This window comes from Pelecanus crispus, chromosome 8 (assembly GCF_030463565.1).
Source record: "Pelecanus crispus isolate bPelCri1 chromosome 8, bPelCri1.pri, whole genome shotgun sequence".
In the NCBI taxonomy this organism is placed as follows: Eukaryota; Metazoa; Chordata; class Aves; order Pelecaniformes; family Pelecanidae; genus Pelecanus; species Pelecanus crispus.
In genome coordinates, this window is record NC_134650.1 from 1,967,218 (window position 1) to 1,982,381 (window position 15,164).

A 15,164-nucleotide genomic window follows, 5' to 3' on the forward strand; every position below is an offset into this window, starting at 1 on the left:
TACTATTGAAATGTGACTACAGAGAAAAATGTGCTTTTCTAACAACTCGCTTTTGGATGTTTAATCAGACTTTGATTTCTGGAAATGCTACAACATGGCTTCATCTGGGAATGAGATAGAAAGATGGACTCACAGGCAAGGTGGCAGAATTGGAGAGCTGGTAGAGCCTGTGATCTCTCCTGAAAATGGTAATCATCTTTCACCGGTGAAGTCGATCGGCAGTGTAGATCATCTCTTGCACCTCCCTGGAAGAGTAGACTCTGCTTACAGCTCTTTCTCAGGGGCATCAAATGTTCCAGAGTATTCCACCCCATCGTGCTATGGTGAAAACTGCTGTTTGCCTCCAGAGCAGGTACCGTACATGGACTCAGAATATGTAAGAGGTATTTATAATCTCAGCGCAGCAAACTCTGACCTCAGATGCCTGCATCCGTACAAGGCACGAGACTTGAGCATGCATAACAACTCTTGCAGCACCAGTCTTGCTGAACGCTTTGGAAGCACTCCTACCCCAGGGACTTTAAATCAGGGACCGCTGCCTCGAGCTGCACCTCCGCCTTCTCCTCCCACGCGACTCGATAGCTACAAAGTCACTAGACACCTTGAAAACTCAAGAGGGAGACACAACTCTGGAAGTCGCAGTGACTGTAGTGTGCAGCCAGCTCCTTGCGTGCTGGAAAATCACCTAGCAGATAGGGATGTACCATGGAGTCAACACAGGGATGAAATTACTGAGCACGATATAGTGGCTGCTAGGAGAAAGACTGTGGAAGACAAGGGCCTTTCTTCTGATTCTGCAAATGAGGTGCCTATATCAAAAATGCAGGGGTTAAAGCTGGAGGAAAATGGAGAGTGGAGCCCATCCCAACAACCTATAAAGAGAAGCAATCCACACATTTTCAGCAGACCTTCTTCATTCATTTTTCAAGAATATTTAAAGACTGACTCTGTGGCTAATGTCCCTAAAATACTTTCTGCTTATAATTCAGTTCATGCTCATAAAATTCCTGAAGAGATGAACTCCAGGTCCTATCACCCAGTGCATGCCAACCCTAGCACTGTTAATGATACACAAGAAGACAAACCGTATCCCTGCGGTGTCTGTAAGCCAACTTTCAGAGAAGCAGATCTGCAAAGTGCAGCGCCGGAACCCAGCCAACAGTGCCTGCTCCGTGCCGAGTTGCATTCAGACTTGGATCAAGATGTGTTTGAGGACAGTTGTGACCTAAAATATATGGAAAATGCTCTTCTAATTAAAAATGCTTCCAGGAAGCTGAGCAGCTGTACAGACGAAAATCAGTGCTATGACTCTGAAGGAAAAAATGGGCGTGATGTTAGGGAACCACTCCTGAATCAGCAAGCCAAAATGCAGAGATCGTCACTGTCCTGCAGCTACGATACTGCAGAAGCAGAGCACCCTTGCTGTGAGGAGTCGGATCAGGGAAATAGGCAATGCTATGATAATACTAACCAAATGTCTTTTTTCAGACCAAAGGAAGATTCCGCATCTCAGGTTTTACATGAAGTCAAGAAAGAAAACCAGGCTAATAACCGCAGTCCTGACCCCAGCATGCATCTAGAAGAGGAGGAACCTCCTGTTCAGAAATACCAACCTGAATTTCAAAAACAGCTCTTAAGACAGTTTCGGGATGATCTTGCTGGTGAAGAAATAACCAGGCAGACAACCCCCATGCTTTACTATCTTTCTGGGGGGAAACCCACCAACATCCTGCACCACAACAAGCTTGCCCAATGTCAAGAGGACTCAAGGAGCTCACCAAAGGAATTTCCAGCAAGCAGCTACTCTGCCTCAGCGCGATGTCTAGAGATACAAAGGGAAAGCAATCGGCTTCAAAGGACAAACCACCAACAACAGTGCAGTGCTGATGATCTCCTGCTCGAGACTGAAGATCTCATTCTCGGGAGTCCTGCTTCATCTACAGATGAGAGTTTCAAGAATGACTATAGAGAGAAACTTAAAGTGGCTCAGAAAAAGGTTCTGAGAGAAACTTCCTTTAAAAGAAAAGATTTACAGATGAGTTTGCCCGTTAGACTCAGACAGAAACCCTCTAAAAGGCCTTCAATTGAACACCTTAGGTCTTTCTCATTATCCAGTGCAAGCGAGGATGCCAAACCTGTTCCTTGTTCCCCTCCTCATCTAGAATCCTTGGAAAGTTTCAACAGAGATGAAGAAATTAAGAGGCCACAAACAGGTCGAATAGGTGGAAGGAAAAGGGTAACAAAGGAGCAAAAGAAGCTGTGTTATTCTGAACCTGAGAAACTCGATCAGCTGGCAGATAAGGAATTATCATGGAGTCAAGTCAGGGATGAAATCACTGAGCAAGAGATAGCGGCAGGTAGGAGAAAGACTCCGGAGAACAGAGGGAGGGCACTTTCCAGTTCAGGTATCTCCAGGATGGAGCTGAAACAAATCCAGCATACTGCACTTATCGAATACATGGAACGAAAGATTAATCAAAGACCAGGTAGTTCACAACACCTCCCGCTGCATAAGCCGCCCTTGCAGAAGAGGCTGTCACATCCCAGATCACCTCCTGGCAAGGTTTCCGATCCAAACGGGAGCAGGAAGGTGCAAAACAATGAGGTTTTCTGCCAGGCTTTCTCTAAAGAAAAATCGCCAGATGTTTTTCCTCCTTTGGCTTTTGTTCCCCCGCTGAGTGTGACCCGCAGGTGCGATCCCAGCTCTGATGCTGCCGGTGCAGCCACCTTGAAGCCCGGCCCCTCTCCCAGCAAAGTGGACGGGAGCTGCACCGGCAAATGTGCGTCAGCTGAAAGTCTCCCACGGGCAGACGCTCCTGCATCTGGGAGAGCTCGCGAGAGATCAAAATCGACTCCTACTTCCACACAGGTAAGAAAGATATTAAGATAGTAATTATTGTTTGAGTCCAACTTATGGCTGTCCACCTGTTTGAGAGAACTGTGGGACTGCTCACATGAAAAACTGCTGAATATCACGAATGAGGAATTAAGACTTTTTTTTTTTAGCAACAATAGAGAGATGGTAGGTGCAGAGGAGAAGCCACATTTGCTTAATCTATAGGAAATGCTGCGTAGCTGTTTGAAAGCAAAATACCTGCTGTGGTTTGAAACGTACAGGAGAAATAATTTGGGGGGATTTTGGGAGAAGCGCTATCAATTTTAGCGCATTAAATATTTATGATTAATGATAACAATTCATTATTCCTGAAAGTATTTTGTAAGAAAGTATGGCAATCAAACAAGGTGTTCTTTAACGTGAAAAGTTAGGCGAGAATTGCGTAAGGATGGAAACTTCGTAACAGCTGACTAAAACGCATGTTTGGTGTGGGCAGAGTCGTTTGTTATCGTTCAGCAAGCGCACAGGTAAGGGCAGGGAGGAAGAGGAGCATCTGCTTCAAGGAGCGTGCCGTGCAAGTGCCGTAGGCTCTGCTTGAGGGCTGGAAAAGGCCAGGGAATGTGAGGGTCCCTTCCAGGGCTACATTGGGGTGTGTGGGGGGCTGGCGTTCGGAAGAGGTGTTTGCAGAGAACACATGCTGTACGCAGGATGACGCTGGCTGCGTTTCGGCAGTCACTCTTGTTAACTACAGCAAAATCATTGGAGCACTCTCCCAGAAAAGGTTGTTATAGAGAGATTTTTCTAACTGACCAACCTTTTTGGCTCCTGAATCTGAAGGACAGTAGCTGTCAATATTGTTGTCAAGGAGAATAAAGAAGATAAAAGGGGCAGAAAAACAAATATTCTACTATACTGCTAAAATTACCCAACTGAAGAGGCTGATGAACCAATGCTGTCTACTTTCTGAATTGTTATGGAAGCCAATGAGAGTACATATTTTGTTGCTAGCTGTTCTTTGGTTTTCTGCGAAAAAGAGATGGATGCTACCTAGGAAGAGCATAATAGCAATTTCATTAATAAAAAGAGATAGGCAAACTCAAAAATAAAAACCTTGGTGAACCTGCTCAGAGATGTACTGTTGGCTTCCGTTTCTGGGGACAACAAAAACGGGAGTAAAACAGCTGCCTAGTCTGAAAATGCTGGTTGTCCCAGTGTGCTGTTTTCATTTCCAGGACACTCACAGATGTGCCAGTGGTGCAGCCGCACCGTCTCGGCGTTGCGAGAGCTGTCTCGGCACCCCCAGGTAAGGCTGCGAAGGCCGTGCCTAGGTAGAGCCTACGTCCAAGATGCGCGAACCCCAATGGCAGCCGTGGTCGTCTGCTTCTGTCCTTGCGTCTTGGGATCCTTCGTTGTCCATATGGGAACGTTCATCCGCTATGCTATATGTTTCATTTTGGGGCAGTCTTTAAAATAATTTCTACTGGGTGGAGCAAAAGTGGAAAATGCAGAATGTTCCTGAGCTGCTCTCCCTGCGGCAGCCGCTCTTCAGATGTCTGAGGTTGCAGCTCCCTCGTCTGAGCTCCAGTGAAAACATCACCTGCAACAGCTCGGATGTGCCCAGTCTTGGAAAACGTGTGTCATCAGAGAGTGGTGTAATAGCAGCTTTCGGTGTGTTTTTTATAAAGGAGAAAAATACTGTGCTGTTTACACATCGCTAACTAGAAAGTTTGTATGTTAACTCTGGATATTCGTTTTCCTTGTTTAAGGAGCAGCAGGGGGAGAAAGAGATCTGAACTTGGTCTCAAGAAGGCAGTGATGCTGATACTGTGTAGTAATAGAATTTCCATTGTCTCAGTCATTCAAAAAGATCCAAAGGGTTTCTGGCTTGATTATCTTAGAAAAAAAAAAAGTATTTTTAGTAAGATTTTGATGTTTTTCTTAGATTTCCTAGTTTAGCTAAGAGGCCTAGCAGGTCAGCATGAATGTCACTGGACAGAACAGGAACATCAGACACATATTTGATCATAGCTCTAGAATATATACTAAGTAATGAAAAGATGAGAAATCCAGAACTGGTTTCATTAGTAATTGATTTAGATGATCGTCTTTGGGAAAGAGCTGCAAGTACAGTTTTCATTCTGTTATAGTTGTATCTCATTTTTTCCTCTTTGTTTTCCTCCACAAGAAAGTGCTGTTGAGCTGTGGTAGAAAATCCAGACTAGACTGGGCATGGTTGTGGTATTAATTACTCAAATAAAAGTTCCAGCTGGGACCAGTGGGAAGAGCAAGCTGTGATCATTACCCACACCAATAGCGTCCGTAGGTTGGTGGGAAAAAAATTAAGAACATTATTATGCATATTTTGCATTCATTCCATTACACAATAAAATTTGAGGTAGTTTTCACTGATATTATCCATTTTCTGTGATAGCTGCTGCCGATAGTGTGTTTACCCTACAAGCTGGTCCTACCCCCTGCCATTGCAATGAGGCTCGAGACTGACTAAGAATAAGGCCCAGCAATGTTTGTGGTGATTTTCTTAGGTGTCTCTGTATCTCGTCTTTTCATCATCTGTCACTCCATAAACATTTGTCCATCCAGGATCACAATATTGCATCATCGTCACATCCATTTAGGTATCAGGTATTTAGGTATCACAGCACAGCACCCCGTTGCGATGCCGTGGTGTTTTGCAGGGGGTGTTTCTAGCACCTTTTTGATGGAAAGGCTTTACCAGCATTAAGGGCATCACTAAATCACCAGAACCAGATGGTTCAAGTCAAGGTCAAACGAGGTTTTTATTTTTAATGGCAGTGAAAATGTGCCCATCGTAGATAAGATATCTCTAAGTGGCATCATTAGTCATTATCTAGTGCGAACTATGAGTAAATTTCCCTTTGAATGAGCTGACTTCATTTCTTCGATGGAAAGCTCAAGTGACCGTGTTAAAGCTCCAAAGTAGAGCTGGAAGAAGGGAAACTATGAGAGAAGGTGAAATTTCAGAAATAGCAAGACTTTCATTGCTGAGCCACAGCCCGGCTCGCTTTGGCCGCATGAAAAGCTTTGCATCTCGCCAGCACCTGCCCGAGCTGGGTAAGCACAGCTCAGCTGCAAACCAGCCACGCTCTCCGCAGAGCCCCGCATCTGTGTCGGGACACCTGCCCAGGCAAGCAACGGCGGCAGATAGCGTGGGGCTTGTGGGATTAAATATAAGAGCCCGAGCATGTGGAAGCTGTCCTAGCACAACACAGGCTGCTGGTATTTTCTTAAATCTAGAAACTATTCTCTCTGTGTGTGTATTTTCACTGGGGGTACTGCAGTCTCCGCTGTTAGACATTCAGTCTCTTCATCGCTCTCCGCTGCCCCGGTCTCTCTCAGGAAAAGAAAATGCCTGCCTTATAGCTCCATGTATGGCTTAGCAAAGATTCACACCACCCACCGAGACAGGGTTGCCCTGTCCCTTCAGTGGAGGGAAGGTCTGGTTGCTGCATTGCTTTTATACGTGACCTTAAAGAAGGAGCTAAACAAAGGTGGACAAAACCTGCAGGGAACTCTCTATGCCTCTTTCGAGGGAGGAATTTTTTTGCTTTGTGCCTACAACTTTGAAGCTCATCTGTCAGGTTAACATAGTTAAATCAGGGCTTATAAATCTTCTTTCCATCTAATCCCTCCAGCTTTCCTCTCTACTGTCCCCTCATAATCCTGTTAGGCTATGAAAAATTTTCCTAGAGGGAAAAATAGGTTTGTTCGTTCAGTCATGATTAATACAATAATATTTATATGTACAGATGCACCGACTATTTTCACAGGCAGTTACATGGATGTATACAGGAACATTAGTGATTGCAGAAGATGGTCTACGCATATTCCAATCATCTTCTGTTCAACAGTGCCCCTATCTTCTTGCAAATTCTGGTCCAAAGTGTATTTTTAAATTACGCATATCTACTTACTCTGTCATCATGAACGTAAGGCTTTTTCCATCAAAGTTTCTTCTGAAGTGTTGCATCAGAAAACTCAAAGCACTGGGTCAGATGTGCATTGGCTAACTCAAAAGTAGACGTTTGATCTCAAAATGGTTAACCAAAAGGATTTAATAAAACTTTTACTTAAGTCTAATGGACGTTTCAAAGCAGAAGCCTCAGATGAACAGTGTTTCCTCTGCGCTGGTATTCACTTCGCCTAAGGAGAAGGAATCACGGGATGTCTTCTCTGAGGACCGAGAAGTGACGCACAGGAGACAGTGAAGTGTAAACCAAACTCACTTTTGGGCTGAAATATTCTACCTGTAGGAATAAGAAGGTGTAAGGAACAAGACAGTAAAGATTTGCCCTCTTGCAGTACAGTCTCTGTGTTACAAGAGAGCTGGTGGAGGAAAGCGCAAAGTGCAAATCGTCCCCATTACTGCCAGGCGATGATGCCCAGGTGTGGCCTGAGAAAGTAAAGGTCTCAACAAGTCCCCGTCCCCGCGAGGTTTTGGCCTGTCAGCAGTGTGCTCGCCAAGGCGGGTGGGATGGCTGCGTGCTTTGCGTCCCTTTGTCAAACAGCATCGGTGCGATGTTTTAGGGCACTTTTTACCATGGGTTTATTTCAGAAAACAGTTATGTTGGTCATAATTAGAGAATGAGAAATTTAATGGGGATTCAAACGATGTGGAGTGGTGCAGCTAGATGTTTTACATACTGCCTTTATTAATTTTAAGCAAAATTAAGAGGTATTGTGGAATCTGAATTTTAAAAACTTTAATAAAAAGAGGAAGCTGGAAAGATAGTGACAATTACCTGTAGCTGCTTAAACAGTCTGCAAAAATATCTGTTGTAGAGGAAGTGTCTGAAACAAAAGGAAATGTCTTCTTTCTTACAGCTTCCATGATCCTGAGAAAGATGGATGCAAGAACCATGAATATAAAGCCAATGGCATAACTGGACACGCGTGTTGTCAGGATATGAAGGAACCGACTCCTGAAACCTCTATTCTTATCCCAAGAAGCGGAAGCAAGGAAGATGCTCAGCTGGAGGAGGAGCGCAGAACAAAATCTCTGAATGGCAACGCTTTAATGAAGCGTCCAGAGCAGCAGCCTGCAGCTTCTCCAGAGCAAGTAAGGTACTGCCACACAATGCCAGCTCAGCCTCACCGAGGAGACAAAAATACAGCCAAAGGTTTAATTGCAAAGGAAACATCCGTGCACAACAACCAAGGTGATATTCTCCCCGCGAGAGAGACAAATCTGCCCAAAAGGAGACTGCAGTCTCCTGAAGACCAGCGATACGAAGAACTTGCTATGGAGATCATTGCCAAAGACAATTCTCTGGTTGATATTCTCATGCCTCATCCTGTCAGAAAAACTGCTCTGGACCTGATGGAGGGTCTTTTTCCTGTTAACATCTCCATGCTGGATAAATCACACAGAAAAAAGGGAGAGGGGCAGCACGTGCAGGAGAATGAGTAAGTAGGCAAAACCAATTATCTAATATTTTAAGAAATTTTAGTGAATGAATATCATGTATATACTGGTAGTAAGATGACTTCAGCATATTTTTTAATTTTTGTTTTATTAGCAAAATATTTTAGCTTTCTGATTTACATATCAAGAAATAGCTGAGGTTTTATTAGGAAAAATTTCTTCATGGGAAGAGTGGTCAAGCATTGGAACAGGCTGCCCAGAGAGGTGGTGGAGTCCCCATCCCTGGAAGTGTTCAAAAACCGGGCAGATGTGGCACTTTGGGACACGGTTTAGTGGGCATGGGGGTGTTGGGTTGATGGTGGGACTGATGATCTTAAAGGTCCTTTCAAATCTTAGTAATTCCTAGTTTTCACTTTCATTAAAAAATAATTCAGCCAGCAAGCCAGGAAACATGAAATTAATTATGACTCTGCCCTTAATTGGTTTAGTGGTGGACTTAGTAGTGTCAGGTTAATGGTTGGACTGGATGATCCTAAGGGTCTTTTCCAACCTAAACGATTCTATGATTCTGTGAAACGTGGTTCAATGATACTTTATTAAAAGGGTCTGTGACAAACCTGGGCTGCAAATCTTTTGTTCTATATCTTTTAAAAACTTGAAAAAGTTGCTGCTGTGAGAAAAGAGGAGAGTGATTCTGAAGTCAAGATGGATAAAACCACGAACACAATATTTGTGAACAAAACTCTAAGTGTTTGCCACAGGTACTTATTTTCTGTCCAATAGCAGGAAAAGTGGTAAAGGTGCAACAGAAGAATGTCCTGTATCTGAACACGATGCCAAGCGAAGGAGCGAAGATCCTACCTCTGAGGGAAACCAAATCCTGAATAGGAGCAGAGACAGCACAAACAACCTAGACGACATCACATCTAAGAAAGTACGTAGATGACCATCTGCGGAACCGCTGTTTCTTCACCATGACAAAGAAGTCATTATTAATGTCACAGATATTACTGTGGATATTTTTGTTCATAACTTTTATCCCAGTAGTAACGTTTCACAAATAACTTTGAATCCATTTTTGCCGGTAGGTGAAGTCCTGGCAAATTGGCATATTGATCATAAACGGTGATATTTAAATCCTGCCTGGTTTGATTCAGATCTCCTCCCATGTACATCGGGGATGGGTCCTATCTGGAACAAGCATGCAGGGTTGGTTATGCATTTCCTTGCAAGGCCAGCTCCTGTGCAGCAGCTGACTCGCAATTTAACACTCAAATCTGGTCTCAAAAATCTGTAAAATTCGTTACAACTGGCAGCCTAAATAAGAAGTATTTTTTTACTCTGAGAGAACTGGCAGCAGTGTCTGTACGCTACAGTGCCCTTTAATTTCCATACGTGCAGGGAATAGAGGTAGCTTGGACATAGCTGGACTACGGTAGAAATACGGCAGCTTGAAAGGGCAATACGTACCTTTGAAGAATTAGATAAATTTATTTTTTTTCTGTAGAAACCTGGCCATGCTCCATCCCAGGTAATGACAATCTGCCTTCCTGAAACAACTCCCGCTGTGCATGTGGTGATATTTTTCGTTACCCACTGTCTAACTGCTGCTCCTTTTCACGGTGGCGTTGCCTGATTTCCAAAAAAGCTGATAGGGTTCTTCTCCCGCTCCGGTCTTGGGGCCTTTTTCCATATAAACATTTCTGTATCAAACAGCCTCCTCCACTTACTTCACTACCCAGGCGCTGTGCCTTGCTTGAATCACCCGTGGAACTGACTTTTTCTGTGCATATTATAAATGAAATGCCAGTCAGTTCTTGTAAAGCTTGGTAATAGAGCTGTGACTTCATGCTCATGTCTCAGAGCATAACCGTGTGTAATCATGTTGTAATCTTTATTGCGGTTCACTTCTGACCAATTGGAAGATCTCTGAGCTAAGGATTATATCACCAGTTAAGGCGATTACTGGTAATTTGCTTTTCAGAGTTTGAGAATTAAGTACAGCTTAGAAAATCTTCCTTTTTTTTTTTTTTTCTTTTTCTTTCTCAGAGCTTAAAATTATTTTAAAAGTCAAAAATTTGGCAAAGACAACATGAGGAAAATCCGTTCTCTAGAAATGATACGGATTCTCTCTGGCAATAACAGCTTCCTATGATTTTTTGGGTTTTTTCCCCTTTGCAGCTGGAACTCATCTCCAGCCTCCGGTCAAAGCTGCAGACCCTGTGGGAGGAAAGGGAGCTCGTCCTCTCTGAAGCCAGGGAGTGCACCGAGCGAGGCGAGGAGCTGGAGGCGATGGTGCAGGAGGTCTGCAAGCCCAACGAGTTTGAGCGCTACATGATGTTCATCGGTGACCTGGAGAAGGTTGTGAGCCTCTTGCTCTGCTTGTCCAGCCGCCTCGCCCGCGTCCAAAATGCCATGAGGAGGATCGACGGCAATACAGATGCTGAGGAGATGGTGAGTGACAAGCGAGCAGGGTATTTAACTTCTTTTCTTAACTTCTTTCCAGGTAGGGCTGGGCTCGCCTCATTTGTCTGATGTCTTTTTAAACAGAAGTTGTAAATTAGAGATGAATCCCAACCAGGCGTTGCCCAGGCAGCGTTCAGTGCCACACGATGGGCTGCATCTCCACGGCCGAAGCAGGGTGGACCTCTGGGCTGCACCGCAGGTTCGGTGCTGGAGAACAGAAGTGCGGAGCGAGCTCTGTGGCCGGGTGCTGGCATGGCAGCGGCAGCAGAACCCTGGGAGGGTCCGAGCCAGAGGGGTGGCCTTTAACCCTCGGGCTGCTCTCTGTGGAGTGGCTCCAAACCTGTGCTTCAGAGGACTTTTTGTTGGGTTCGGTTGGGTTCCACCCCCACTGGTAATTTCAACGCGGTAATTACTGCCTTTGAAATTGCATTTCACTTAATGGGCTTGTCTTAACTATAGTGAGCAGGAAGAAGATGTGGTCGTAACTTGAGATAAAATTCCCTGTAGTTTAACTCAACTAGGAAAATTAGGAATTGTCTCATGTCACCAGCAAGTCTTTTCAAGTCTGAAAAGTCTCTTTTTTTGCTAGAGGAGACGAGCCAAATTTATCCCAGAAATGATGCTTTCCTGCTGTCCTTATTGCTTTTAGACATGTTTTTAACAATACAATACCTGCTGCTCTCTCTCATTTGGAAATTAGAAAAGTGCAGAGTTAGAAAAGCTGGGATTTCCTGGAGCTGTGCTGCTGCTGGAGCTCTGGAGGTTTATTGTAGTTCACGTGCGGAAGGGCACCAAGAGAGCCCGGCCATGCAGCGCGATATGGAGAATTGGGATCTACCCGCTCCAAAATGTCAGTCGTGTTAACGCTAATAATTTTGAGCAGTATTTCACGCTGACTTTGAGCAACAGACTTTGTGGTTGGAGAGTGGCTGCTGTTTCTTTAGTGTTTTGTTTACGCTCTTCATAGCAAATACGTGAAAATAATTTATTCAAGAATTTGATTAACATGCTCAGTAAAGACTTGGTTGCGTGCCAGCATTTTTACAAGCAGCTCCCAGTCACTGCGATTGCCCCGATGCTAGCAAAACCAGCAGCCTCACTCTTTGACACCATTATGGTGTCGATGGTGACCATTGCTCTGTGGCATATTTACGGACACGTTCCTGAAACTGGGCATTTTCCAGTAGTGCTATCCCTGTGAAAATCATTACAGCTGGAAGAGAATTAGCTAAAATGTGAAAGGTATTAAAATCCTGCAGAACAGGCAAGGCTTGATTCTCAGGGGTTTGTTAAAAAGAGACCTTTGATGAACGGTTAGTGTCTGCATCAAAGTTACTTCATCGCATGTACCTTTTAATAGAAGTCACACTATCTTTTTAATAAGACATTGGCACTCTGGCCGGACGCAACTCACAAAATAGAAAGATACGTGCCTTAAAGAGCTTCTAACTGAATGAAGACAGATACAGGATACTGTAAAATTACCAGAATGTTAAGTGTATTGATTTTTTTCCTGAGGGCAGCATGGAAGAAGTGAGCCTTGATGGGGTTTACCGGGTGTCTTTACCTTTCAAGCCACAAGAATGAGTAATTCAGTCGAGAAAAAACTCATGTGGAACACAAAGCCCACAAGAGGAAGTAATTAAACTAAATTGACTGTGGCTTCCAAATGAAGATCTAGAGTTTGCCAGGAATGATGAGTTTTCATAGTGTGTGCTGCTTTGTTTTCTCATCCTATTAGCAATCGCTGAACGAACGGCACAAGCTCTTGTCTAGACAGCGGGAAGATGCAAAAGACCTGAAAGAGAATCTAGATCGTAGGGAAAGAGTGGTCTCTGGTATCCTTGCCAAATACCTGACGGATCAGCAGCTCCAGGACTACCGCCGCTTTGTTCAAGTCAAGACCTCCTTGCTGATCGAACAGAAGGACCTCGAAGAGCAGATTAAATTTTTCAAAGAACAATTAGAAAATCTTGAGAAAAGCATCCCCCTGTAATACCCACCAACAGGCCATCCGTTTTTACCCATTGTAATTTCTGACACTTCCCTGGAAAGCCACAGGCGCTCGCTGCACTGGGCTTGGTTTGGTGAATTCTTGCGGTCCTGTTAGTGCCACAGCATTGACAAGTGCTCAGATGCTCTGGGGATGCTCTGGGCACGCGCTGGACGCGCCTTCCTCTTTGGACGGGCCGACTGGCAGCATCTTTCAGTATGTAGCAGACTGCATTTTGGAAATGACTGATAGGATGTGTTGCTCCTATTAACTTGGCGTGTATTTTCCCTTCTTGTTGTCTGTCCATCTGTTTCCAGATTGACATAATCTCAATAAAAGAGCGATACAAATCTTTTCCTCTTGTGGGTGGGCTGAGTGTTTGAAATGAAAAAATGATGTGGGTGTTCAAATTTGAATTGGAGATTGCACAAAGCCATAGGAAATGTTATGGACCATTGAAACTCCTCATTTCTACTGTTTATATGTATGACACAGTAAAAATACACTGTCATGGAAGGAAATAATGATTTCCATTCCTGGCAGTTGCCATCCGTGAGTCTTTCCTGGCTCTGTGTAATCCCGGTAGGCTGTTCAGTAGTGGGTCTTAGGAGGTCAGAAAAACGGGTGGTCCTCATTGACATCAAAAAGAGCCGATCAGTGATGAAGCCAGCTTAAATGGACGTTTTTGGGCACGATAAACTCTGAGCTTATTCCTGCACAGGCATTTGCAAAGTCCTCGCTACGCTTTCGAAGAGTTTATTTTTCAAGCAGCACCTTCGGGGGTTTGGTTTTAGGCAGTTCTCAATTGTCAGCATGCACAAGAAGTGCTGCACGTGGCGGGGAAGCTCTGCCGCAGCGCGAGGTAGGTGGGACAAGTGGAGGAAATTATTCCATTTCAATGAGGCTTTATATAAATCCCTTGGCAAAAATCTTTTAAACTAATGTTGTGTGCTGAGTCAAACCAGTGATGTTGCTATATTTAAAATTTGAGTGCGTTTTGTTTGGTTTTAAGTATTCAGTGAGAGGAATATTCCGTCTGAGCTACGTACCTAGACCATGAATAAGGCAGCTACTAATCGAACTGAGGTTTCTTCCACAGGCAGAATAGGTGTTTGTTGTTCCATGATGTTAGGCTTTACCAAGAAATGTTTTACTAGTGGGGTGTGTCCTGACTACAGGTAAGTATCGTCACCACTGAGAGAAGCCGTCCCGTTCCTGAGGCGTCTTCTCCCTTGGGATTGCGTGAGCTTTTAATAAACACCCAACCACCCAGGATGGGGAATTTGAGATAGGTTTAGATTGATGGTTTGGGTTCGTTTTACCTCGGATCGCATTCTTCACCTGAGTTTACCCACTGGGCAACATGCATGAACTGATGAAGAAATGACAGCCTACGAAAAGGAGACCTCCGTATGCGTCCCGCGTGAGCAACGGTTGTGAAGGCTAACTTGCCAACATTCCTGCCTGCTGAAAGAGGGCACCACGGAGGGTACCGTGTGCTGCACTTGCCCGTGAGCAAATTGAGACGTGGCCTGGGAGTTACACGACAGTGCAATGAAACACAAATAGCTTGCCAGACTCCAAGGTTGTCAGCTGCTCTGTATTTGTCTTCAGAATAAACGAGCGTATCGTCAGGTGCTGTCCAGACCCCAGCAAAGCAGCATTGTTCTGTCCTAAGTTTGCATGTGTACGCAGGAGTACTCGTACCTATAGCCCTGCTCACGTTTCAAGAGAAGCAGCGGAGTACCCTGAGTAAGGCTGCGAAGACTTGGCATCAGGAGCGAGTTTTAGGATGTGTACCAAGTATCGGTGAATATACGTGCAATAAAGTGTGCCAGTGGACGGTATATAGCGAAGAGTGGTTTTGTGAATGTTAACATTCTGTTCCGGTGATCTGAACAAAATAGGTTGTGCTTAATGCCGAAAACACGGTTTCACTGGGCACAAGTAACTCGAGGGGTGCAGTGATGGAGCTGCTGAGTGTGCTGTGGTTATCGCCTCAATGCGTGGGGAAAAACGGGCAGACGCTGTAGATCCTGTGGGTCGATCTGCTCAGAGGCTCTCAAAAGGCCATAAATACAGGCTTTTAGTCTGTAAATCTGAAAGCTGCCTTTTGAAAATGGTCTTTAAAATAACAGAAGTGATGCTAGTGGAATCAATGGAGAATTTAAAAAATATGAGCTATGTTAAATGAGCTGTTTGCATTATTTGAGAAGCCTGACTTGAAGGTGCACTCTATTATTATTATTATTCCTCACTGAGGAAAATCCACCTGATTGGAAATAAGTGTTTGATGGTCGAAGCTAATGCTTACCTTTAAGGGAAAGAGTGCGTCTGCCCTGTTTGGTTTCTCTTATCTTTTTGGTCTTCTGTGCCATGGGGAGGATGATTGCTGCTCCTACCACACTGGCATTCACAGGTATGCTTCAAAGAGCAACGATTGGAAATAACTTTCAGTCTGTTTT

General features: G+C 44.4%; 1 protein-coding gene across 1 annotated transcript; it reads left to right on the forward strand.

The window, feature by feature from the left end:
- The first annotated feature begins 85 nt into the window (after nucleotides 1-85).
- Nucleotides 86-12,705, forward strand: SHROOM1 (shroom family member 1). Its single transcript, XM_075715453.1, has 6 exons — nucleotides 86-2,869; nucleotides 4,069-4,139; nucleotides 7,700-8,281; nucleotides 9,024-9,174; nucleotides 10,422-10,694; nucleotides 12,448-12,705. Exons 1-6 carry the CDS (start codon nucleotides 95-97, stop codon nucleotides 12,700-12,702), a joined length of 4,107 nt encoding a protein of 1,368 aa, XP_075571568.1. The 5' UTR covers nucleotides 86-94; the 3' UTR covers nucleotides 12,703-12,705.
- The last annotated feature ends 2,459 nt before the right edge of the window (nucleotides 12,706-15,164 follow it).